The sequence below is a fragment of the Colias philodice genome, chromosome 14 (assembly GCF_061535455.1).
Source record: "Colias philodice isolate Cphi_HAF_F1 chromosome 14, ilColPhil1 Martin Lab GWU primary, whole genome shotgun sequence".
Lineage (NCBI taxonomy): Eukaryota > Metazoa > Arthropoda > Insecta > Lepidoptera > Pieridae > Colias > Colias philodice.
In genome coordinates, this window is record NC_143099.1 from 269,534 (window position 1) to 296,879 (window position 27,346).

At 34.2% G+C, this 27,346-nt stretch overlaps 2 protein-coding genes and 1 long non-coding RNA gene across 5 annotated transcripts in view; 1 reads left to right on the plus strand and 2 right to left on the minus strand.

Annotated features, from left to right (window-relative positions):
- Nucleotides 1-27,346, minus strand: part of Tomosyn (syntaxin-binding protein tomosyn) — a 209,088-nt gene that overhangs the window by 47,962 nt on the left and 133,780 nt on the right. For all 3 annotated transcript variants that reach the window (XM_089703397.1, XM_089703399.1, XM_089703398.1), the window contains exons 2-3: nucleotides 15,912-16,009; nucleotides 5,141-5,323 (exon numbers count right to left, since the gene is read on the minus strand). In XM_089703397.1, coding sequence (XP_089559523.1) covers nucleotides 5,141-5,323; nucleotides 15,912-16,009 — 281 coding nt within the window. The remainder of the gene's footprint in view (nucleotides 1-5,140; nucleotides 5,324-15,911; nucleotides 16,010-27,346) is intronic.
- LOC149482592 (basic juvenile hormone-suppressible protein 1-like) lies at nucleotides 16,986-20,898 on the plus strand. The gene is made up of 5 exons (XM_089703386.1): nucleotides 16,986-17,105; nucleotides 17,839-17,972; nucleotides 18,464-19,297; nucleotides 19,427-19,587; nucleotides 19,820-20,898. The coding sequence occupies exons 1-5, from the start codon at nucleotides 17,009-17,011 to the stop codon at nucleotides 20,844-20,846; spliced, it is 2,253 nt and encodes a 750-aa protein (XP_089559512.1). The 5' UTR covers nucleotides 16,986-17,008; the 3' UTR covers nucleotides 20,847-20,898.
- LOC149482593 (uncharacterized) overlaps nucleotides 27,145-27,346 on the minus strand; it is a 111,358-nt gene continuing 111,156 nt past the window's right edge. Inside the window, exon 5 of the long non-coding RNA XR_016316611.1 lies at nucleotides 27,145-27,280. This is a non-coding gene — a long non-coding RNA (uncharacterized LOC149482593). The remainder of the gene's footprint in view (nucleotides 27,281-27,346) is intronic.

Consider the following 27,346-nt stretch of genomic DNA (forward strand, 5'->3'; position numbering starts at 1 on the left):
CATTTTTATATGCGCAAGCTTCCCCCACTACGTTAAAAAGTGGCCAAGTTACGTGCCGACAACTTTACTGTATGAAAAATGAAACAAAAAAACATCAACGACTTCAAAGTTCACCCTCAAATATTTCAAATAGTAAACAAATAACAATATCCACAGTACGACCAATTAAAAGAATGAGTATTCAGTACGCGAGTCCTTGTAAAATTTTACGATTTTCATGTTTATTTCGTGTCGGCGGGTTTCGCGCCATTTTCCTCTACGTGTACACGCCTGTTTCATATGTTTTATTTTATTATTCTAACCCCAGTACATTGATTTCGACATAACATGTGTTATTTAAAAAAAGGACTGCTTTGGTGTTTTAACAAAATTCTTTTTTTAGCGTAATAATTATATTATAATGAAGAGAGCGCTTTTGAAATTATTTCCAAATCACGCCTTGGTTTTCAAAACAGTATACATACATACTTACACTTAGTTAACAGTAAGTACGGTTTATATCTTTGCAATAGTCTAATTAAAATATCTTAATATGTACTTATAGCAGAAAATTCTGCACCAAAAAATTAACTTTCATGTTTTACCAATCTCTACATTTGTGTGAACCTGGATTATTGTAGCTAATAAAGGAAATGTCTAAACCAAAAATAAACTAGATGTAAGTAATACATAGTACCTAAGTATTCGAACGGAGACGCCACATCCACTAAACAATTCAAGAGATTTTCGTTCTTTTAAAAACTTCCAGAAAACTCAACGTACGAAGAGATTTAATTTTCAACAATCCTTTTTCCAATAAGCTCTGTGTTTCGACAGTACATTGAACATGTAAGCTTAAATATTGTGTCACGACATACTTTATAGACAAGTTTGTTTGTTTGTTTGCACATAAGAATACGTTATACGGAAGAAATACTGATGTAGATTTCTTTTATTCAAGGGTTGGAGTTCATGAAAATGGTTTTCGTTTATTATTCGTAAATATTTTTGATATTATAAAAATTTTAAATGTCTACTGAATACTGCAAATTGACTAATAAACGTATACCAAAATTGCCACATAAAAATGTATACAATAATTTATCAGAATAACCATCAAATTGCTTTCACTTTTAACCATAAATTCTTTGCGACAGAAACGACATTCCGATTCAGTTTCACTTTTAAAATACTAGATATCCATTCATAAATACACAAAAGTTATACAAAATACTTTAGTCTTTGTGTACATACGAATCCAAGCCAAACCACGGCAAGCGGCTAATCCCTCAAATCCAATGTACTCGCTCTACAAATAATGCTTTGTACGCTTCCATCAAGTGCGGTGACAACAAGGGTGTTCACGTTGTATGCAAATAGGGGTGGGGAATTGATTTACTCCCCCCTCCCAGGGAGGGAGGGGCGCTATTGTTACACTGCATATTAATCGTGGATTTTAGATAATATACCGAATACCTGGCGTTGCTGTGAAATTCAATCGAAGCGTAATATTGGTGACAATATGAACAAAATTAACAGATAATAATTAAATTTTAATTTTAATTTAATATATATAATAATAATATAATACATATAGGAGATGTGCAACACACGCGCATGTGCTAAATAAATTAATTCACATCCATAGTAATTATTATTTTATAAATAAATAAGTATTTCAGGACAATTTTTACATACGGCACGATCTGATCCCATACTAAGCTTTCGCTTGTGTTATGGAAACCAGATGGCTGATAAACATATGTATATAATTTTAAATAAATACATAATATAGATAATTAACACCCAGACACAGAGCAAACATCTATGTTCATCACACAAATATTTGCCCCGTTGGGAATCGAACCCACGACCTCTGGCTTGGAAGGCAGGGCCACTACCAACCACGCCAACCGGTTAGTCGTTTTATAACCCATTTTATATATGCAACTATTTAATTTTTGTTTTACATAACCGAATAATAACATTAAGTGCAGCATTAATCTCTGTTTACAAACATTAACGCAACATTGTTACGCCGGTGCATTTTGATAATTTTTGCGATAATTCAATGACAATAAGTTCTTATCAATTATGTCCTCTAGCGGGCGGGGCACATTACGATTATGACAATTAACTGAGTAATCTTAATATGTATATGTATATAAATCTCGTGTCACAATGTTTGTCATCAATGGACTCCTAAACTACTTAACCGATTATAATAAAATTCGCACACCATGTGCAGTTCGATCCAACTTGAGAGATAGGATAGTTTAAACATGTAGGTATCACGGGCGAAGTCGGGGCGGACCACTAGTATTATATAGTATTATGAATATCAAAAATACCTATATGGTATGTTATATGTTTCTTTTCTATTTTTTAAATTAAAAAAAAAACGCGCCGTTAAGCATGTAAAATTATTTCATAGACTTCATTATGCTTTAAAGAATTTTAAAGCTTGTAATGTATTTCCTAATTAAAGGTGCCTACATATCGCATAAGATGTTATTAAAATGCAGGCTAGGCTAACCTAAAGTTATAATCACATAAAATAAAATAAACCTATCAAAAATACATATTCCCGTCAATTTGTCATGAAATAACATCAACCAATACGCCACGAGGCAAGTTAACGGCCGACATCTCGTCTCTCCACTCGCCATAAACTCTCATAAACACGCCGTTAATGAAAAAGCTATCGAGGATAACGGCTCTTATTAAACATTTTACTTCTCAAGGTATATTGACAAACTTTTAAGTGCTTCAAGATAATCCGCTAAAGAGAAAATACGAAGAGAAATGAGTTTAACATTCATTGCAGATAAAAAGCTTTTGAATTACAAAGGGGGCGTCCATAAATTACGTGAGATGTTTTTATTTTTATTTTTTGAAAACTTGCCTGATATTTACCGAGACACCCCCTGTCCTCAACGTAAGGTTAAATGAGATTTGACTAATTACGTAATTTATGGACGCCCCCAAAGTTGCGTTGTTTCATTTAAATATTGGCAATGTATAATGAAGAAGATTAAAATATCGTTTTGTTGAAATGCACGTAATAAGTAAAAAGGGATTCATACGTTACGTCAGTTTAATTAAGCCTCTTGTTCAATATGTATTCTTCATGAATAATTACAGAAACGTATCGGATATTACAGATTACGTATTCATTGTACGTTGTGATATTAATTTCGTTTAATCGAATTACTATGAAGATGAATCGATATCTTAATGATTATTTTATCGGTAATAATTTAATAAATAACAATTTATTATTGAAGTTAAATAATATTTCATAGATTCAACTTAACCTCTACAAGAAAGCTTCCTAATAGAAAGCTTCATAATCAAAATAATTTTTCGTTTTGGCGAATTGAAAATGAAAATGATTTAATTCCAACATTGTTAATAATTAAAACTCAAATCAACAGGGACTATCTTAGATTTAATCAATCCAATTCGTCAATCCGTTAGTCGCATCAAAATTCATGAATCTTTAATGTATTACAAATTGAAACAATTAATTAGGAAATAAAATTAGTATGGAAATATAGATAATACGATATGTCCGAGTCATACCAACACATAAGAATTTAAACTTTGTTTGCCTTATTTATTAAGATTTAAAATTTCAAATAAACTATTTAGAAAATATAATGCAAGTGCTAAAACATTAGACATAATGGTTTTGACCAGAAAAAAACATTTATGTATATGAATATGATAGATTTAGCATAAATTAAAATATATTAAAATATGTTTGCCCATTCAGTATGAACTATGAATAGAGTCAATATCTAACAAGATCGATCGCTGCAGCGCTTTTGAGCGCCTTTATCGAATTTATGCTCAAAGTTTTCAGCGCTTTAGGGTGTATGGTGCAAATATTGCTTTGAATTTAGCTTCAATAGTTTGAGAATGTCAACCTAAACTGATTGCAATTGCGCTGTTTATGACAAGTTAACACTTCCAACTATAACATTGTATGAATATTGAATTTTACTAATAATTTACAGAACATATCACTACATAGTATAAAACAAAGTCGCTTTCTCTATCCCTATGTCCCTTTGTACCTTTGCTTAAATCTTTAAAACTACGCAACGGATTTTGATGCGGTTTTTTTTAATAGATAGAGTGATTCAAGAGGAAGGTTTTAGTATATAATTTATTAGGTTTTAGACAAAGTAGGCGAAGCCGCGGGCGGTAAGCTAGTATAGTATAAATTGGTATTGATGATATTTTAATTAAATTTAGCTAAATCGTAGCAATATATCATTTAGTGTTAGACCGTATGGGATGCACGATACCTATCCCAGAGTCTCGAGAAGTTGCATTGCATATTTCTGCTTAAAATATTAGTAGAACTATCCAATCTTACATACTATTAAAATATTTCTAATCAAATAAATGTACAAGTATAATATGATGAAAGTAGGACAAAAAGCTTCAAAATAATCCCGCCAAAATTGTGATCAAAATTAAGCCGTTGACAAACGGTAAGTACGTACCGATATCGCACAAACCGGATTGTACATCTAAATTAAAGCATCAAATGCAAAATATGAAGATAAATCCGAAACGCAATCAATTGCGCCCGATTAAACCCGGGTAATTAGGGGAATGACAAACGACGGGGTCGGCGGGGTGCGTTTACCTGCGGAATTAATTAAACGCTAAACCCCGTTGTGACTACCTCCTGCGGGAACTGTGATCCACGCGCTTGTATTATCTGTGCAATAAGATCTGTGCTTTTTTAAATGTATGTTCGTATATGTGGCTAGCGCGCCTTTTTATGAAAAAAATCTGTAGTCCAAGCTGGAGAAATGTTCTCGCGTTTTTTTTTTGATATTATTACATGATCTTAAATAATTTGTAGAATGAGTTTTAACTTCTATCTACCTATCTATCTACCTCTATCTACCTATCTCTATCTATATAATCTACCTACAAAGATTTTTATGACTATTTTCTAACCATATTCTTATGACGCTCTGTAGGTATTATATTCTAAAAGACAGAGTAACTTCAGAAGATTTCCTATCCGTTACCAAAAAAGGTACCTTCGTATCATATTCTGTCGATTAACAATAATAGTCATGTAATAACATAATCTAATAGATAATAGTAATATAATGTAGCCTTATATTCTCACCGTTCCCTCTGAAACTTGAGCGACTGCACGCGCTGCGGCGGCTTCTGGCGGAAGGTCCACAGATGCAGTTGGTCGTCAGCCGTGGCGGTGACCAGCCCGCCGTCATTCACCAGGAACTTGGCGTGCAGCACCACCTCGCCGTTGTCGTGGCGCACGTGAGCGTCCACGCCGGGCCCGCCTAGACTGCGTGCTGTTCAGGACTTATTGGATTTTGAGAATAAAGATAGAAACAAAATAATGGAGAAATAGGAGTTTGATTGGAGAGTCAATATATTGAGACAACTTACAGTCTTCTTTTATGACGATCAAAAGTAAACTTAGATACATGAATGGACATAGATCTTTGTACCATGTACCATAGAGACAATTCTATAAAATCAAAATTAATTATATTTTGATACTACTACGGAATAAAGATCTCTTTTAAAATTGGTATGATGATAAGAAATAAATACCTACTTTAGTCTAATTTAATCCAATAACATTTCGCAATTTTCCAAATTCTTTAATGTATATGTGTAAATAATTCTAAAAAATGTATGTGCAAACACCCTGTATTATTTATTGCCAAGTGGTCCGTGCCACAATTTCATCGTATTCCCAACGACGCTCGTCTCAAAGGGCAAACAGAGAATGGTCGGGCAAATAGATGTGATTAGTGGTCGCCTGTGATAGCGTTTGCTTGCAAACCGAACACATCTTTGCGATCATCCGTTTTGGGTAAATTGCCTTTGATATACAGGATGTGTATTTTGTTGTGGGGAATATTTTGTGCAGAGATAAAGGATATGGAGTGTTGTATTTGATTTAACGCGAATATTAAATGCAAATATTTAGCGTTCGAAAGGTTGGGTTGTATAAAGAATAAATAAATTATCTTGTAAGTCTGTAAAGGTCTTTAATTCGTTGGAGGAGACTTTATTTTTAATACGTATGTACATAGTTACAAAATGTAGTAAATATTTACTAATGGGGCTACAATATATGGGTTTCTAACATAACTGTCATAATATATTATTAGATCACGAGCTTATACTTGAAACATCCGATCAAACTTGGGAACCACTGATCCGATTTAGATAATATCATTACCACAGGAAGTCACATTATCTCTGAGTGCTCGAGACACACGTGTGGTATAAATAAGTAACGGTAATGTTATCTCTACGAAGATATAAAATATTACGATTATATACACTTGAGGAGCATGTGTCCCTTGCCCCCGAGTGGGGTATGAGGCAGGTGTGTGACAGCTGTTTCGATATACATTTTTCCAGATTTCTGGCAAAGTGCCAAAACCTTTTATTTCTTATTCCTTCGAAGATTTGGGTATTTTCAACCAGGATGTAATCTAATTTACTTCTACATACGGTATCAAAATTCTGTTATTATTTCGCGTCTATACTTATGAATAAGAAGTGATAGGTTAAAAAAATTAAAAACGCATTAATAATAATAAATCATTTATTTGCACCATTATATCTTACAAAAATTTAATGACCCAGGCTCCTAATATAGTTGTAAACTGTTTTTCAGGAACCTGAGCATTATAACGAATTTTTAAACGTGATCCATTTAGTATTTTTATATTTTAATGTTTCAATGGTCGAAGTGGTTCATATAACATCTCGAAAAAATCGTCAAAACGTCATTAAAACGTATAAAAATTAACTCCCTAAAAAGTTTTTTAAAAGAATACATATACTTACTGTAGGTCCTGCTTAACTTTTTCCCAATATGGCCACTGCTATTACGTACATTTTAAAATATGCTGATTAATACAGAAGCAGAGTTAAATTAAATTAGAAGTTGAAGGCTTCCTCATTATTATGAACACGAATTTATGAGAGCGACCCCACTTTGCATGTATTTATAATGTATATATTTCCCTTGTAAAGGATTCACTTGGTCTCGCTTACTCTATTAAAAGTGTAAAAAATATAAACTTAATAATTTGGTTGTATTTGCTGATGACAAATGTACCTAATTTATAATGTACGTTTGTCACTGAGATTTAAGTAAGTAGATAGAATCCTGAAAATCGGCATAACAAAGCTTGAAGGAGATGTAACTATGTATGTATATTTGAAATTATTAAACTTTTGAAATTATTTCTTTTATACATATTTTTACTTTTGTAATTTTTATTTGATGGTGCACAATAAAATATTTTTGTTTGTTTGTTTGTAAACACCAACAAAACTGTCACACAAAGTACAAACAAAGGTAAAGTCTAAAGCCAGTTTCAATAACACATTACAATATTCATACTTGTAAGCGTATGTATTTAGCAAACAGAATGTAATGCGCACAAAACCCTGGTTAACATATTTTGTACAAGCTAATTTATTCTCTAATTTGCATATATATGAAATAGGAATGGTCCTGAAATAAAACAACGGATGTTATTAACCGTCATCAAACTTTACTGAAGGTTCAGTGTTCGAGCTGAACTGTCTGAATGTTTCTGAACTTAAAGCTAATGTTTAATATTAATAATGAATGTTTTGTTTACTGAACGCTGGAAACTTTTTGGTTTGCGATGAGAAGTCGGCGGTTTGTCCTACTAATATTATAAATGCGAAAGTTTGTGAGAATGGATGTGTATGTGTATGTTTGTTACTCTTTCACTTAAATACTACTGAACCGATTACAATGAAATTTAGCACACATATAGAGGGTAACTTGGATTAACACATAGGATAAGTTTTATCCCGGAAATCTCACGGGAACGGGAACTATACGGGGTTTTCTTTAAAAATGCGTGCGGAGCCGCGGGCGGAAAGCTAGCTAATAAATGTGCGAATTAAAGTAATATAAGCTCGACCGATGAAAGACAGATGAAAAGGCAAATTATAACGACCCAATTACTAATTAGATTGTTTTTATAACCTATATCTAATTCGTAAATACGACTCTATATTTTATGATTCCATATTATAATATTCATGCAGGTAGTTAAAACAGTTATAAAATTTATCAGTTCCACAACCTACAAGCATTTCATCATTCAAGAAGTGAAAATTAATGTTTAAATCATTAAAATTTTACACTGAAGACGTTCGAATGCCATCAAATACCGTAAAGAGGTCGTAAAAGCTCTCAGCGACATTATTTAGAGTCATGCATAAAACATTATCATGGTGATAACAGCTATCATATAAACCACATTGTCTGTGTATATTATAGGATATTAACCTAGTTCGCTTTATGCCGCATTGTTATTGAAGGATGGGAGAGGAGATGGGAAGGATGCATGTCCCGTCTGTTTTCAACTAAAAAATGAGATTATGATGTGGCATGTGCGAGACATAACATAGGAAAAAAATATTAAACGATATACCAATCGCGTTTTACGGTTTTTGAAACCACCGCTTTTCGAAGTTATATAATCTACAGGTAACTATTATCTAAGCGAAGAATATCTATGTTTTATTTGATACTTGTGTATTTATATGTTTTTGTTAAACTAATAATCGTAATATATATAAATCTCGTGTCACAATGTTTGTCCTCAATGGAGTCCTAAACCACTAAACCGATTATAATAAAATTCGCACACCATGTGTAGTTCGATCCAACTTGAGAGATACGATAGTTTAAACATGTAGGTACCACGGGCGAAGCCGGGGCGGACCGCTAGTATGTATATAAAACGATTCAAATCTGGAGATAACACACTCATAACAAATGGATACTTCATTATTATATAGAATCTCCTTAACAAAAGTATGACAATACTACACGATACAGCCATACACAACAAATATACCTAAAAAAAACAATATCCTTTACCATACTATAGGAATAAGATAATGTAACCAAAAAGACGTAACTAAACATATCAAATGACAAAGTGCGACTCGACTCCGTCTGGAACGTGCTTGAGTGTGAGCTTCTGTGTTTAGCCGTTTCTTGCTATTTGTGAATGTATGTTCACGGTAGAGTATTTCCTTATTTGGTGTTAAAGGATTTGTAGAACTTTCGAAATGCGACTTCATTCGCTCGTGGGTACTTCAAATTTCAAACCCGACGCGATGTTCTTAGGAAATACAGAGATTTTCAATTCGTAGCCTATTCCTATATTATATTAAAAAGTAACACAACACATTTCTTTCAAAAAGTCCTTTATTCCAACATAACATTAATTAATCAAAAGCGGATCGGTCATTTTAGCGTCCAAACAGAAAATAACAACTTTCTCATTTCCTGATACATTTTCTTTAATTTTTTGCGATAAAGTGTACTTTTCCAAATTTGTTGAATTTGCTAAGTTTCTAATAGCTGTGATAAATCATAAGGTTCTCGTTATCTTAATGTTTCGATCTCATTATGGTTAGTGGTCGAAGCGAGATTACGGCAGTTAGGGGTGACTTAATAATTCACAATATTAATTGAGATAGTATCCAAGTATTAACATTTAATTGAACGTTTGGTTTTGAATGGAAACCTTGGAGTATCTGTTGTATTTTATACGATTATCTTATAAATAGTGATAGTGACAAAACACTGATATTTTTTGTTCAGTTATAATAATTTTGTAGAAATTGGAAATTAAAATTCATCGTCAGTCGTAAGTAGAATATATTTTCATCAATATTAAATACAGAGTCTTAGACAATTAACGTCTACAATAAAAATGGTTTTTGACGTAATAAATTAAGCTCATTAATTCATTATATCTAATAATTAAATTAAGCTTGAACTGTAAGTCAAAAATTGTAAACGATGAATCACGGCGTCTGTAAGATTGGCCGTAAAGAAAATTGAACAGTAAGAATGTGAAATGCATCTGCCCCATATCCCACTCGGGGACGCGGGATTCAAAGACATAACAAATAATGGCATATTCGATTGTTGGCGAGAAGCCAGTATGAAGTAGTCCACACTAATTTAGTGCGACGGAAAGTGGAGCGGAGATAGCTGCTTCCGGCGAAGCCTTAAATGTACCGGAAGCGCCGCCATTTCGTTGCTATGTGAATGGGCCGGGAACGTTCTGCGAAACATTTTAATGTTTTAATGGAGTTTTGAAACAAGTGCGCTTTTACGTCACAATAAAGGGACGCCATTGTGTTTCCGGCGAAACGATAAGATGGAATAAACGGAAACGTGTGACGTTATGCGGCTAGCTTTTACCCGCCTATACGTTATTAGGTATATATTTTAATAATTATATGATAGAAATTACAGGGGTAGGAAAATAAATATGAATTGCATTAATTACAAGTAATACAATAACTGTGCTTGAATCACAATTTCATTTTATTACGTAGATATTCATTAAATTGAATTCAATGAAAATTTAACGTAATTTTCATCATAATGTAAATATGTATATTCTTATGGAATGGAAATTATCATTGATGCAAATATTTTAAGTTCATATATTTTCACATCACATTGATCAGTGGAATAAAGAAAGCTAACAATATCACATGTTATAAAAACAACAGTAGATATAAACACAAACGTTCTCAAAAACACAAAATGACAATCAAATTCATTATTTCGTCCAATAAGCCTTTCTGACGACATTTCAATACAACAATAAACTTATTTGGCTTTTCATTAAAAGCAGTCTCATTAAAGATTTATTAAAATCTCAATTTAATACCGGAGAGACATTTTCTCGTTCGATCAACAAAATGGCGGCCGATAGAATAATTAATAAGGTTTTTTTTATTCGGCGTCAAAGCGATTAATTTGCGTCGAGAGATAAATTATTTCAGCGATTAATTCGAAATTGTACTTTGGGATTATGACTAATTTGATTTTATTTGAAAGCATAAATTAATGGCTGTTTTTTGGAGTTGCTTTCAAATTTCTGAACGCTTCTTTGAACTGAGAATAATAATAAGAATGGATTGTAAAGAATGTTTTAGTTAGGTACAATATCTTTCTATAGTAACGAAGTAGTTTGTTTTATTTATCTGACTAGCTTCCGCCGGCGGCTTCGCCCGCGTGTTATTTTGATAAAAGGTAGCCTATCACCTATGTTCTTTCTCAGGGTCTAAAGATTGTCTGTGCCAATTTTCATTAAAATCGGTTGAGAGGTTTAAGCAAGAAAGCGTTAGCGTAGCAGACAGAGTTACTTTAGCATTTATAATATTAGTATGGTTATTACGAAGATTGTTTTATTAAAGTGAAACTTTTATTACATCGTCTCAAACTTTTTGGTCTGTGTAGCGCATGTCGCGTACGTATCGCGGCTGCCGAGTAGGTATCTACTCGGCAGCCGACCGTCACGCGACATGCGCTACACAAAGCAGTGTTCGGAACCGTTCGAACAGTTTCACTTTTACCGTGGTTTCATAAAACCACACAACATTATTTATCTGATTGGGTTTGTTTATTTGTATGATTATGCCTACATGACGCACTTAAGTATTTCAATTATAATAAGTTCATAGCAAAATTTAATCATAACTACGTAATTAACATATTCCATCATAAAGCTGGAATTCAATCTAACCACATCAAGTATTAATATAAATTCTGATGGGTATTAAATTGATTTAGTGTTAGTTTAGCAGAAAATTATTGGATTACGCGAGTTATAGTTTCATTTCCAAGTACAAGATTACATTACGCTACCCATTGGTGTACTCAAATATTCCAAGATAATGAAATTACGTCTCAAGTCAAGATGTATCGTCTTAGTTTTCACGTAATTACGATTATAATTGAGTAGTATCTTGGGTCTGTATTTGAAACATATTTAAAACTGGGTCAGTTGTCATCATCAGCCTATTTTGTTCTACTGCAGGGACACAGGTCTTTATTCCTATAAATTATAGTCTACAAGTATAAGAATATTTTTAATACACAATTACATTTAATATTCTGTACAGCTTCAACAAATTTCTAATGAAAGGCGATGTAATCTCAAAAGACTAGTCCAACATTTTTCACCTAAATTTCCTCGCAAATCGTCATGAATATTAAAAAAAGATTTCAGAATTAACAAGTGAAATGATTATAATTGAAAGGGAGAAAAATGGTAAGTGGACGCTGTCGCAGCTAAATATAGATGGAGACCCGACGTCGCCTGCTCTGTGGATTATTCCTATGTTTTTTTCCTTGAAAGGTTATTTCAATATTATAACATACTTTGTTATTTTATATAAATGTGTCTGTTGTTATCGTGTTTGTTTTTATAATGTTAACAAGTAAATATGTTTATTTGTCAAAAAACACGGTGAACTTTTTAAAAACATGAAAGATAACTCTAGATTGGGACTAAGGCGATTATCACACTGCCACGCACCACGCTGCATGTTGCGTGACTGCGTGTTTAACGTTACTTGTAAGTATCTCCGTTTGTATAGAAAACACGCACAGTCCAACACACTGAAAATGCAACCACGCGCGTACATGCGGATCACGCGCATTCACGCGGAGAAACATGCATCCCCGCGCGTAGGTGCGGGGCGAGACGCAAGGTATGGCACACCGAACCCGCAGTGTCGCGCGTCGTGATGCTCAGTATTGTACGACCACCACAGAGAACGGCGAATAAATGAGAGCCGCCGTGCGTGAATCTACAAACGCACCTACGCGCGTGAGTGCGCAAAAAACCCGCACGATGATTCAGATCTACACTCCGGCAGGAACGCGCGTAGGTGCTTCGACATGCAACATGCAGCGTGATGCGGGGCAGTGTGAGGATCGCCTTAGAGACACTAAGAGACACGTCAGGCCATTCTCCCATTGCGATACGCACAGGCGATTCAAGTATCCTGCAAGTCTCGGAGACTAGTCGCCGCGGAATATCTCATACATTGTACCGGTAGCGTAGTTCGCGAGATATAAATGTATGTGAGATAGGTACTCCGCGGCTACTTATCTCCGAGGACTTGCAGGATACTTAAATTTCCTGTACGTATCGTAATGGGAGAATGGCCTAATGATGCCTAACTGCCGTTCAGCACTCTACCAAAAGAATGCCAGTGTGATGTGTATAAGGATATTTAACCATATTATACCAAAGCATATAAGGGACCTGCCAAAATAAATTTTTTGGCACAAAAAATTAAAATCGTGGCTGATCAATCACTGTCTCTATTGCTTATACGAATATTTTTGATTATAATTACCGAAACGATAAATGTACTTTTGTAATGGAGAAAATAATAACGTTAGGAATAAACATAATAACGTTATATTGTAATAATCAAATTGTACCTAATAATTAAAATTGTAATATTGCTGTACTTGAATTTATATCTATAATAATAATAACTGTGATATTATGTTAATGTAAAATGATCAAACATTTACATTTGTAAACGATATATTGTTTACTAATTTACGTAAAGACTGTTCAAATTATAAAATTAAGTAAACATAATATAAATATTTGTCTGCCAATTTGTTGGCGAATTGTGCGTATGTGAAATTTATTATAAAAACTAAATAAATTATCATTTTATTTCATTTCTATTACTAAGTTCCGTTTGAGATTTTATTTCACGTCTACTCATCTTTTTCAGGGAAATTCCCTTATTCCTGCAATTTACGAGGATTCATAATCCAGTAGAATTATACACAGGCAAAGTTTGCGCGTAAAGATAAACTATAGCTGCATTACAATAAAAAAAAAATCCTTAAATTATACTAAGTAGCAAATATTTACACAAAATGTTTACCAACTTATTTATTAAAATTAATTTCCTTACATAACATCTTATCAGTAAAACTAAGGCGAAGCCGGGGCGAGCTTCTTGTATTGATAAAAAAGTTGACTAACCTTGCGATGAGGAAAGTTCCTCAGTTGACAACACCTCAGAATAACAAGTATACTTATAAAATACTCGATACGCGGGTCATAGGACAGCAATATTTCACTTTATCACTAATTGCAATTGTAATTAAAAATATTGTTTTAAACTGCCTCTATGGTACAGTGGTTAACTCTTTATTGCTGAGAAGTTCTGGGTTCGATTTCCCATGGCAGTAATTATAATAAATTTCGTTTATAGTTCCTATGAAATGCAATTTTATGAGTTCGGCATGATTCTTGTCTATTTTGTAGGTATGAATGGCTTACGTACGTGAAAAAGTTCGTTCCAACTTTTATTAGGCACATATTTTAACATTATCTTGTGAAGAAAGTTCTAAACCCAACCAAAAACAGTTACGACTAGGTGTCTGTTATTATAGGACATTATTACACAAATCGACCTAGTCCCACAGTAAGCTCAATTAAGGCTTGTCTGTGTTTTCTTATAAGTTAACTTCGATGGAAACGTTCAGGATTTTTTGTTATATGCCACTCTTTAAGCTTGAAACAACACAAAAAAGGTTACATAAAATACTATTCATTTATTTAAAAATCATACATACATATCATAATATGTGATGAAAGTCACTTGCAACATTGTAATATTATTCGAATATCCGAGATAAAAACTCTACACAATTAAATCCAGTTGACAACAAAAAGTGAAACAAAGTTGGAGGTCAGAATAATGAACGTTATCAGCGGTTGTTTACCGTTTGTTATTATTCTTATCAACATTAGGTAATTTGTTTTTGTTTTTGTTTTTGACGTAGGTGTCTCCCTTCTTTTATATTATCTACTGCTAGCTGTGCCCCGCGGTTTTACTATTACTGGGCTATCTAACACCGGAATAATCTATACTAATATTATAAAGCTGAAAAGTTTGTTTGTTTGAACGCGCTAATCTCGGGAACTACTGGTCGGATTTGAAAAATTCTTTCGGTGTTAGACAGCCCATTTATCGAGGAAGGCTATAGGCTATCTATATAATCACGCTAAGAACAACAGGAGCGGAGCACTGCGGGTAAAACCGCGGAGCACAGCTAGTTTTCCAAATCGGACCAGTACTTTCTGAGATTAAAGCGTTCAAACAAACAAAAAACTCTTCAGCTTTATAATATTATGAAACTAAATTAAATTAAAGTATATTAAAGTATAGATAGATGATATATTGAAGCAAAAACAAGGAAAGCTTGGTAGTTAAATTATGAAACGTATATAGCTAGTTTGTTCCTTGATATCCTTCCTACTAATATTATAGATGCGAAAGTTTGTGAGGAAGTGTGTGTGTTTGTTACTCTTTCATGCAAATACTACTGAACCGATTACAAGGAAATTTAGCACACATATAGAGGGTAACTTGGATTAACACATAGGATAGGTTTTATCCCGGAAATCCCACGGGAACGAGAAGTATGCGGGTTTTCCTTTGAAAACGCGGGCGAGGACGCGGGCGGAAATCTAGTAGGCTTATAATTACATCAAAGATTAAGCCTTAACTGTGGGAGCAGCCTGCGTCGTAAACTTTATAACATCGTACAAACTTGCTTCTTGTTCAAATTACGGTATATTTATATTAATTATCCTTGGAACTTTGATGAAGTTGTAATATAGAAATTGTATATTATAATACATATACTTAATATGTTATCTTTTAATAAGCAAACGTTCTTTTTCTTAAAAAAAATAAGTCACTTACATATTATTATATGTATTTATTAAAATTGTCACTGCGATACTCTCGAATTAAGGTATGTATAATGTACCTATGCTAAACTAGTAGTTGAAAAAATCTACCTATAATTCAGCTTTATATTCAGTTTTCCATTGCTAACAAAAATATACTGCTAATTGCTATACTATATTTTATTTATATGTATATAAAACCTACATAAAACTTCAGCAAAAATCTTCAAATCTAATATTTTATCACTCTTCAGTTGTACGAGCGAAACAACAAGGTAAAGCTAGTGCATTTGAAAAGGATACATCCTGAGGTTGCCTGTCTTGTCTCCAATGGCGAGCAGCTTCTGTATCGGGTCCCATGCCAGTGCCGTGGGGGAGAACGGGAAGCCGTGGCGGAATGTCTGCGAACAAAATAAAATAAATAAATAAATATTTCAGGACAATTTTCACACACGGCACGATCTGATCCCATACTAAGCTTTCGTTTGTGTTATGGAAACCAGATAGCTGATAAACATACATATATAATTTTAAATAAATACATAAATAGATAATTAACACCCAGACACAGAGCAAACATCTATGTTCATCACACAAATATTTGCCCCGGGTGGGAATCGAACCCACGACCTCTGGCTTGGAAGGCAGGGCCACTATCAACCAAGCCAACCGGTCAGTCAAACAAAGTGTTATATTAATTTTTATGTGATGAATGCTGCTGAGTTTGATTTAGATGTTTTGCTTATAAGGTTTGTAATGTATAGATGGATTAAGCAAAAGTTATCAACAGAAATGTTCTTCATGTATAGCTAAGTAATAATAGTAGCTTATGTTTGGTTTCATGATTAATTCGGTATATTTTGTATACGAGAACGAATAATACGTCACTTTGAGTACACAGTTGTTATGTAAAACTATCTGAAAAGCTTTATTCAAATAATTTTTTTTTGTTAAAAGTGGAACAGAGTATCGAAAACCGAGAACCTATCGTAAACGACAAGCTGACTAACGTCGCTTATGAATTCGAAGCCTATGTTAGACAATAATCTATAGGTATGCCTACCAAATTTCATACAGAACGAATCCGAACAGCTTTTTTATGTAACAGAGTAACAACCATCTACCAATCTATGCCCACAATTTTTGCATTTATAATCTAAATATTATTATTGACAATTAACTACATACTAATAAACATAATAGCAAAAATCTTATGTACCTTAAAACCTAGAACATAAACAATACCCCACCCAAAATGCAACACCTGACTCTATCTCAGGTCAGAGTGTATCACAGAAAGCGCAAAACAAAAGATAACTTCCAGAAACGTGTGATATCTCCAGAAACGTATATAAGGCAAGGCTGGGGTATCTTCAGCACATTCAGTGAGTGCAGGCGACATGAGGTTCTTGGTTCTAGCGGCATTGGTCGCCGCGGCGGCCGCGACCACCCTGAGGGATAACTATCAGGACTTCGTCATTGGCAAGGAGACCTTAGGTGAGATTTTTACTTTAAATATTTATACGACTTAAATCGTAGGTATATACTAATTAGATATATATAAAGACGAGTAGATGCAGTGATTCGGGATAGTTAGAGAAAAGAAAAAGAACTATGTATTTTTAATAGCTTTGTATATTATAGCTGTTACTGGCTGTTAGGAGTATCGAAATAAAATATAGCCATTTTACTCGGTAAATATTTAGAGTACTCCTATTAGTAAAATAAAATTTCAATCAGTCGGCATTTTTTTAGGAAAGTTTTTATACAGTAACAAACAAAAAAGAATAATGAAAAATATTTTTTTAATAATAGAGCAGTTTTAAACTTATAGAGGAGTTCTAAATGAATCGTGGCCTGTTTTAAAAATGGTTTTCTCAGTAGAGATTAATAATTGTAACTTTATCAAAATTTAATAACTTTAGAAAATTAGCCTGAATTATTCGTAGACAGATAGTTATTAACGTTAAATATTTAATATCACTATGATTGTAAAAAATTATTATAAATAAAACATTTCAATTTTATAAATATTCCATTTCAGATAACAAATTATTTATTTTTACGGGTCTAATTTCTAAGAAAACTGAAGTTATATAATTTATTAAAAGTCTATTAAAGATCCATAATTTGGTTCACTTAAAATTCAATTTGTGAACAACTTCGTTCCAACTACAACCAAAACACATAGCTATAGAACAATCGTTTCTAACGAGATAAACATTTCCAGTGAATGTGGACATCAAGACCAAGGAGCTGTACTGCTGGAAGCTGCTGAACCACATTCTGCAGCCGACCATCTACGATGACATCCGCGAGGTGGCGCGCGAGTACGTGCTCGAAGACAATATGGACAAATACCTGGTTAGTTATAACCATATACAATACTAGCTTTCCGCCCGCGGTTTTGCACGCTTTGTCTAAAACCTAATAAAATATATACTTAAAACTTCCTCTTTAATCACTCTATCTATTTAAAAAAACCACATCAAAATCGGTTGCGTAGATTTTAAGATTTAAGCATACATAGAGACAGAGAAAGTTACTTTTTACACTATGTTATGATATTGAAATAGTAATGTAAAATATGTTAACATAGTAACACTCGATAAGCAGTGAAATGTTGTTTATTAGGGACTGATTTCTTATAACATTGAATTGTATTGGTTATCACTAATTAACACAAACAAAACAATAAATATAAACTTGTTTTTATGGCAAGTAATTGATGTAAATATATTTTTCGTTGATATGATTTTATAAGAGCAAGGAGTGTTCCTAAGAGAAATTAGTTGAATATTTTTTTATTTATAATTATACATATTTCATACAGACATTTTTTTGTGACTTTTCAGAAAGATGATGTTGTCAAACGCTTCATCGAGGTGTTCAAGATGGGCATGCTCCCACGTGGTGAGATCTTCGTCCACACCAACTTCCACCACATGGACCAAGCCATCGTCACCTTCCGCATGCTGTACTTCGCCAAGGACTTCGACACTTTCATCAGAACCGCTTGCTTCTTGAGGGAGCGCATCAACGGTGGCATGTTCGTCTACGCGTTTACTTGCGCCGTCTTCCACAGACACGACTGCCGCGGCATCACCCTGCCCGCGCCCTACGAAATCTACCCCTACTTCTTCGTAGACAGCCACATCCTGCACAAGGCATTCATGATGAAGATGTCCAAGTCCGCCACCGACCCCGCCGTCTTCGACTACTACGGCATTAAGGTCACCGACAAGAACCTCATGGTTATCGACTGGCGTAAGGGCGTCCGCCACACTCTCAGCGAGGACGACCGCCTCAACTACTTCACCGAGGATATCGACCTAAACACTTACATGTACTACCTGCACATGAGCTACCCATACTGGATGATCGACGACACGTATAACCTAAACAAGGAGCGTCGCGGTGAGATCACCATGTACGGCTACAAACAGCTGTTGGCTCGTTTAAGGTTGGAGCGTCTGTCCAACAACATGTGCGACATCACCATGGTCAAATTCGACGATGTCGACAACCACGGCTACTGGCCCAAGATCCGCCTGCACACCGGTGACGAGATGCCCGTCCGTCCCAACAACGTCAAGCTTGTCCACAAATACAACGTTAAGGAAAGGCTGTACGTTGAAGACATTGAGAGGATCATCAGAGAAGGCATCGTTAGCGGCAAAATCGAAAGAGTAAGTATTTTCCATAATTGGAATTATAATATGATTAAGTTATTCGTATTGTAGCTGCAAGTTTTAATAAACATACAATATAACATAAATATTTTATGCTTCGCTCTGATGATTATACTTCCTTTACAGCGTGACGGAACAGTAATCAGCCTTAAGAAGGCCGAAGACTTCGAGAACCTCGCTAGGATGTTGTTGGGCGGTCTGGGCATCGTTAACGACGACGCCAAGGTCATCCACGTTGTGCATCTCTTCAGAAGACTGCTGTCTTACGGAACATACAACTTCGAGAAGTAAGAATTTCTTTTATTTCTACTTTCCATTTAAGTTATTATTTATTAAATAAGGTATATAACATATATTGTTTATGGGAGCAATTATAAATTTGATATCATCAGTTATCATTTGAATTTCAATATCTTTGACAAATAGTAATTACATTAAAACTTTAAATTCATCTCTTAATTTTGATATTTTTTTTAGTTTTATCAAATCAAAATCTAACAAATTTCTTTTCGTTGCTAGGTTCACATACATCCCCACCGCTCTGGACATGTACACAACTTGTCTGCGTGACCCACTCTTCTGGAGAATCATGAAGCGCATCACAGCCAATGCTGACCTCTTCAAGAACTTCCTGCCCAAATACACCAAGAACGAACTCGACTTCCCCGGCGTCAAAGTTGAGCGCATTACCACCGACAAGCTCGTCACCTTCATGGATGAGTACGACGTTGACATCACCAACGCTCTGTACTTGGACGAAACTGAAATCCAAAAGAAGAAGTCCGACTTTGTTGTCGCCGCACGCATGCGCCGTCTCAACCACCACTCATTCAAGGTGTCCATCGACGTTGAATCTGACAAGGCTGTCGATGCCGTCGTCAGAGTGTTCCTCGGACCCAAATTCGACTGCATGGGCCGTCTCCTCACCTTCAACGACAAACGCAACGACATGGTTGAAATCGACAGCTTCCTGTACAAACTACAGACCGGCAAGAACACGATCGTCCGCGACTCCATGGAGATGCACGGCGTGATCGGTGACAGGCAATGGACCCGTCGCTACTTCGACAAGAACCTGGAGACCACTGGTACCTACGAGAAGGTGCTCGACAGCTTCTGGCACAAGTCCCGCGTCGGTTTCCCGCACAGGCTGCTCCTTCCCCGCGGTCACGTCGGTGGTCTCGACTTACAAATGTTCGTGATCGTGACCCCTGTGCGCAGCGGTCTCGTCATGAACACCATCGACATGAACATGATGAAGGACCGTCACACTTGCCGCTGGACCACGTGCTTCGACACCATGCCTCTCGGCTTCCCATTCGACAGGGAGATCGACATGACTACCTTCTTCACCAACAACATGAAGTTCACCGACGTCAAAGTGTTCTACAAGGACATGGCCACCTCCAACACAGTGAAGGACTTCGACATGTCCGACATGATCATGAAGCGCGACGACCTCACGTGCTGGGACAAGGACATGCTCGTCAGATGGTCCTACAGAGACGTCATGATGATGAGCACCGACAAGATGATGAGAATGTAAACCGCCACTTACGCATTAGCACTTAATATATAGCATTATTTCAAATTTATAACCTCTTTTATTGTAAACCCTTTTGTTATCCTTGATGAAAACTCCAAATAAGTAATAATTAATTTCATAAACTAATTACATAACAACTTATTACTAAGTTCACATCAAAGCTCTTAAATAATAAACTTTCAAAATACACCTACCTACACAGTACCTACTTATATCTCTACTATTTTAAGCAACAATAATTTCAACAAAGATTTTACCTCTCTAATTAATGTAAAATTAAAAATGTGCTCAACAAATTACAACGTTACAATTGCAAAAAGGAAAAGCCAGCAAAAACAATCTGAACATAGCGCTGGAATAACCTAAATTTTTCAACGCGAACCAATATTTCCATCTGAGAGACTCGCTAGCGATTAGAATGCAAAATACACTACCGCGACCGGTACACTAGCTTCGGAATTTTTAATTACAAGCTCTGCTAACTGCCACGAAGTTATTTTGTACTCACGTATTCTCTTTTGCCTTTTAGCTCTGTTTCTAGTGGCGAGGCTTTTGTTCGGCACGGGTCAACAGTTTTATAGCAGGTGATATCGTTTCGAACTTTAATTAGCAAGCGATGTGTATTATTGAATTCTTTCATTGCTCAATTTCATAACATACTAGCGGTCCGCCCCGGCTTCGCCCGTGGTACATAATATTTACGTTTTCTCTACATAAAAACCATCCTCGTACTTCAAGGAATATAATAAAAAAAGAATTATCGAAATCGGTTCAGCCGTTCTCGAGTTATGCGCTTACCAACACATTTTGCGATTCATTTTTATATATAAGATTATGTGAAATATGAAGAACACAATTACAATTCATTATTATACAATTTAGGTTAAAAAGAAAGATTTATCAAAGGAAAATAAATTTTATACTTAAATGTTTAAAAACATACAGATGATCGCTTGTGTATGGTTTTAATACTATAAATCATATTTGTGATACTTAATCATCCCTTTATGAAATACAGAGTCGATTCGATTTATATTTAATACCAAAATCTATACAACTGAAATCAAAGTATTACCTGACCGTTTCATACATTTTCCATCCAATCAAATGAGCCCTCTATCAGCATTGTCCACGATAAAATCGTTTCATTTGTCGACTGAAGACGATCTGTCAAACAGGAGCTTATCGCGACAAAGGAAGAGCCAACAAATTGATCATTTTGTACTTGACAGATTAATCTTGGGACTGCTATCAGTCCTCGATCAAGACTATTCCAGTAATGTAATAAAATACTAGTTGGAGATTATTGAAATTGTTGAGAGCTTTATAAGTAGGGATTGTTGTCTGCCAAATGAAGAATAGTATTGTTTGTATTGTTTGAAAGATGATTTTAATTTTTTTTCTGTGTTTTATGTACATCTTGTGTGTGTGCAATAAAGTATTATCTATCTATCTATCTATCTCAATTGTCGTAAATGTAGTGAAAGATAAGGCCAAGTTCGACAGTGGTCGAAAGTCACGAGTAAAAAAACTATTATTATCAATACCATTCATTTCAGCTATAGATTATTTAAAGTGTTAATAATTATAATTGATAAATTTATCATGCTTCTTTTACCGCAGAAAATATTAAAGCAACAGAAAATTATATTAAAGAGATTTTCCTCAGTAATAACAGGAAACTAAATCAAATGAATTCATCCTGTTATTTTACCGCAGTTCACAACCGAGATAAAAGAAAAAAAAATATCGTAACACTGAACAGGAATTCACCTGTCTTTTATTCCTCTATTCAAATACAGTACATAAAATAAAAAGTATGTTTTATTTTCATTAATTTGTCACAGATACAATGTTCTTTGGCTGTGATACAAAGCGAAGGGAAAACAGGGAAGTTCGCTAACGAGTGTAGGCTTTCGTGTGAAATGGTGTAGAAGCATCGGCTGAATAGGGTCCGCTTTCAGACGTGACGATTTATCGTTGGGACGATAATTTATCGTATATTTTATGTATTCTTTTGTTACATTTAACTATGGATATTAAGAAAAGACTGGAATGAAATAGAATCAATGACCACAAATTAACGTTAGTTTGTGATCGATTACATTTTTGAAGATTTCAATACTTGTAGAAATATTTATATTATATTTATATTTTTTATACATATAGGTGATGGTATAATTTCTTATACTAAAATAGGTATAAAACAAAACACGTTCATATTAAATTAATAGCTTTATTTAAAAAAAATAAGACATAATACAAAAAAAAAACAATGCAATAACTAAGAGTTTAAATTAAATTTCATAATTAATGTAAAGAATATAAATAAATATCGCACACAATAAAAATCTTTTATTGTTTAAGTATTATGACGCATTAAACAGACAATATGTAAAATACTATAAATTTACATAATGATGTCTGAAAATAAACCAAAACTTTCATATAGTTTTCCTGTATTCTAGTACTCTGCATACATAAAAGAAACACAAATTCGCGTCTCTATCACTCAAGGAAGTCTTGAGGAAACTTTCAAGCTAATAGCTTAAACCAACATTAGGGTAAGCGGCAACAGTTGGCCAACTGTTGCATTCAGTCGCAACTTATCACGTCTGTTGATACAATCTGCCGCTTTACGGTGACATTTTGAAACATTTGCATTTAACCTTTTTTAATATAGTTTTTTTTATTTTATTTGGGACCTGTTTATGTGCTGGGTGTATCGCAATTTTCTGGATTTGATGTGGGGTTTTTATGTGACTGTAAAACAATATTGATGATTCTAATGCTGGCATTTATCGTATAGTTTTTTAAATTATGAAATTGTCATAACTCATAAGGTACTACGAAATTGAATTTAACGCATAGGAGCAGTTTATGCGAACACTCATTCAACTCATTTATTAATATTTACCTGTATATAATATGTATATTCAAATAACTACACTTATACAATACACACTTACACTTCAACTCTATTACCTGTACCAAACATCGTTACATCAAAGCACAAACACCATCTATTCCAATCAACAACAGTACGTCAAACAGCTCAATCTCAAAGCATTACAAGCAACACAATACAGAAGCTTCTAGAACGTTGTAATGAACCTTCTATTAAATAAGATGAAAACAATGCAAAGCTCGAGCGAGGCTGGATTCTGCGGCCTTTGTTCCCCAAACGGGATCCTCAACAATATCGTTTTGTTTACGGATGATCACGCGACTCTATTTCATTTTAGACATGATTAAATACTCCGAAGATACTCCGTTATGCTTGAGAAATGATGAATAGGAACACAGGAAAATGGATGTTGTAATGAAAGTGATGAGCTCTAGTTTTTGTGTAATGTAACGATATTTTATGTAAAGTAATATTTAACAATAACACTAAAGAGATTGATACCTATATCATATCCCATGGTTGTGATATCATTGTACGGAAATCATTAAAAAATATTAAGTGTATATTTGAAGTTTTCTGGTAAAATATAGGACATAGTTACTTTGGGAAGGTAATTTTTATTTCACACGAATAAACATTTTACTTTCCTGTCTCAAAAATCCCAACATCCAAAAAGGGTTTTATTACAAGCAGCTGTCCAAAAAATGTTTAACACCTTCAACTAAGACTGACGTTCACACTAAGTGGGCCACTATTGCCACCTTCGTAGCAGAAATATTGTGGGTAATTCATCAAGGGATTATGCCTGTCGAGTGTGACAGCCCGGGTCTGCACCTGCTTGTGAAGAATTTACGCCGGGCGAGCCCGGATTAGCCAGGTTCCATTAATTTCTTTGTTTATTTAACAAACGGTGAGCCAGCGGCCGTCGATCGTTTGATAAATTGCACCTTTTACGTTTTTTCGGCGACGTTTCAATGTTCTAGACTCTAGAGGGTCTGGATGTTATTTATTGGTAAGAGAGTTACGACGTATTTCGTCCGTAAGTCAGAAATGCTTTTAACAAAATTGTTTAAACAGGTTATCTATAAAATCAAATATGATTGTTTGCAATCAAAAACTACTATTGAACAGAATTTTAAATTTATTTAACCAATACAACTTACATTGTGTCTCTTTTTGTCGTACTGTTTAACTAGAATGAAACAGGGCCAAACAGAGAGTCTATATTGAGCTTCAATATAAATGGACATGACCTGATTCTGATAGTCAAAATTAAATCCGTATAAATACTATTTCAGTATCTCTATTTGATTGGAATTGACTTATTTTGTTAATCGCAAGTCGGTCTTTACAAGAATTTCACAAATATGCGTATTAACTTGGTTATTTTTTTTGGCAGTTTATTTACAGTTAAAATAACTGTACCAAAACTATATCGCAGCTATATAAAATATCATTTAGGTTATAGCTTATACAGAAAGTATTACCGCTTTCCATTAACACTTTATAACCATAGACGCCATTCTCTCAAAACATCAACATTTTTCACACATCCTCGTCGATAACAACCCTCCCCTTTCACCATGAACAATATTTATCATCAAACAACTAGACTCAAGGGCCCTCAGTGAGTACCTCCGCGTTATTCCATCAAAGGCTCTAAGGGAGGAGGGAACTTAAACGTTTCATTCAAAACGGACAGATGGATTTGGGCACTACTACTTAAATGGAGAGACTATTAAGCAAATTGTTTTGTAAGTCGTCGAAAATTTGTTTGTAGGAAACTTGATTGATGGTTGTGCGAAATTTTAAAATATAATGTCTAGGAAGTTATTTAACTTTTTAACAAAAAAATGAAAAAAAAAAACTCATACCATATATATTACCATTTTTATTGGGCAGCCGTTTTTCATATAGATTTTTGCAAAATAATTCTAAAAATTTCCAATAGTTTACTACAACTGTTTCGCCATATATACTCAATTTACCCACCGACATAAAATAGCCAAATTAAGCCCAAAAACAAACATCGAACCGAAAAACTCCAGCCAGTTGACACACGATAAACCGATCTACTCTCGTCAACAATTTGCCTCAAAAGAAACTTAACGATGCGTTCCCTAGCAAATAAAGACCATACTTACAAACATACGCGCGATTACCCACGGTAAGGTCGTCGGTCAGTCGTCGCTCGGCAAATTTGTGACCTTTGTCACAGTGTGGAGTTAATGTCATTCAGGCTAGCCACCTTTTTATATGTTCACCGATGACTTGATAATACGAGTGACTTGAGAAATTGTTGTTTATTGCTTCGTGGATTGTGTAGATTGAATTGTTTGTAGAGCCCTGTTATTTGTTTTTATCTCTCTATAAGACCATAATTATTGAATTTATTGAGTAAATTATTATCCTATTATATTGTACCTATACCAATCAATCAATTAACTTGGGTGAAATCAACAAAATTAGACCATAGCTATGAATTTAGTCGGTTCCAAGAAAATTCTTACGTTTTACATTCTGGGTTCAAATAAAGTAATTTTTATGTAAATTAATGTTGACCCCGTGTAATTCGAACCGCCCTACTTATATTTCTTGTAACTAATTATAATTGAATCAAGAGAATAACTTCATACGCCCCTAGTCACATTACACAGAGCATAGTTTATTCATTGGTTAATTAATATCTTATTAAAATAAAAACCAAAATAAAATATAAGACTTTACTTTCAAGTAACATATAAATAAGCATGTACATAATGAAAACATTGCACCATCATGTTCTAAACATAAAATGACTTAAACTTGAAAATAACTTGCTAAATAGCCATACTTGTGTTCCCAGTGGTGTGCTAGCCGGCCTAATGAGCCTCTTAGATAAGGGAGAGGACATGTACAGGGTTTACTATCAGCTATAAGCGGAAGCGATTAAAATTTTATACTAAGTTTAATAAAACAAAAAAAAATATGTTTTAAGAGAAAGTTTTTAGTAATTTTTTTTAACATTAGATTAAACGCTGAGTAGGTACCTATTTATCTACACGAGTCGTAACGACTGATCACTGAGGAAGAAAAAGATTGGATAAATACAGTTTAAGCTATCGGTCGAGGATCACCAGTTTTCTGGTGTCATATGACAACAGTAGGTACTTAACACGTAATGTATAATTCATTTGTGATACAATAAATTAACTACAATTTAAATGATTCGTTGATGTGATTGCAATTTTAATAATAATATCATGGTTATTTCAGTTTTTATTACGTGTAAACATAAATACTCCATATCATTTTTTAAGCTTTTATAGGTGCCATCGTTCATAAAGTTTTTTGTATCTGTGTTTTTATTGTTCCAAATAAAGAATTTTGATTTTTTTTTTTTGAATCATTTAGCCTCAGATGTGCGTTAACTTCGTAAACTTATTCTTCGCTTAAAAAGTGCCTATACTAATGTTTCTATATAACTAATCCCGTTAATTCTGCAGTCCGCTCCGCCCACACACGACCGCGGCCTTAGAGGCTGTACCTGTAACAAATGAAGGTCGGTTTTAGAGGCTTTTAGCTGCATGATGAAACGGATAATGTTTGGATT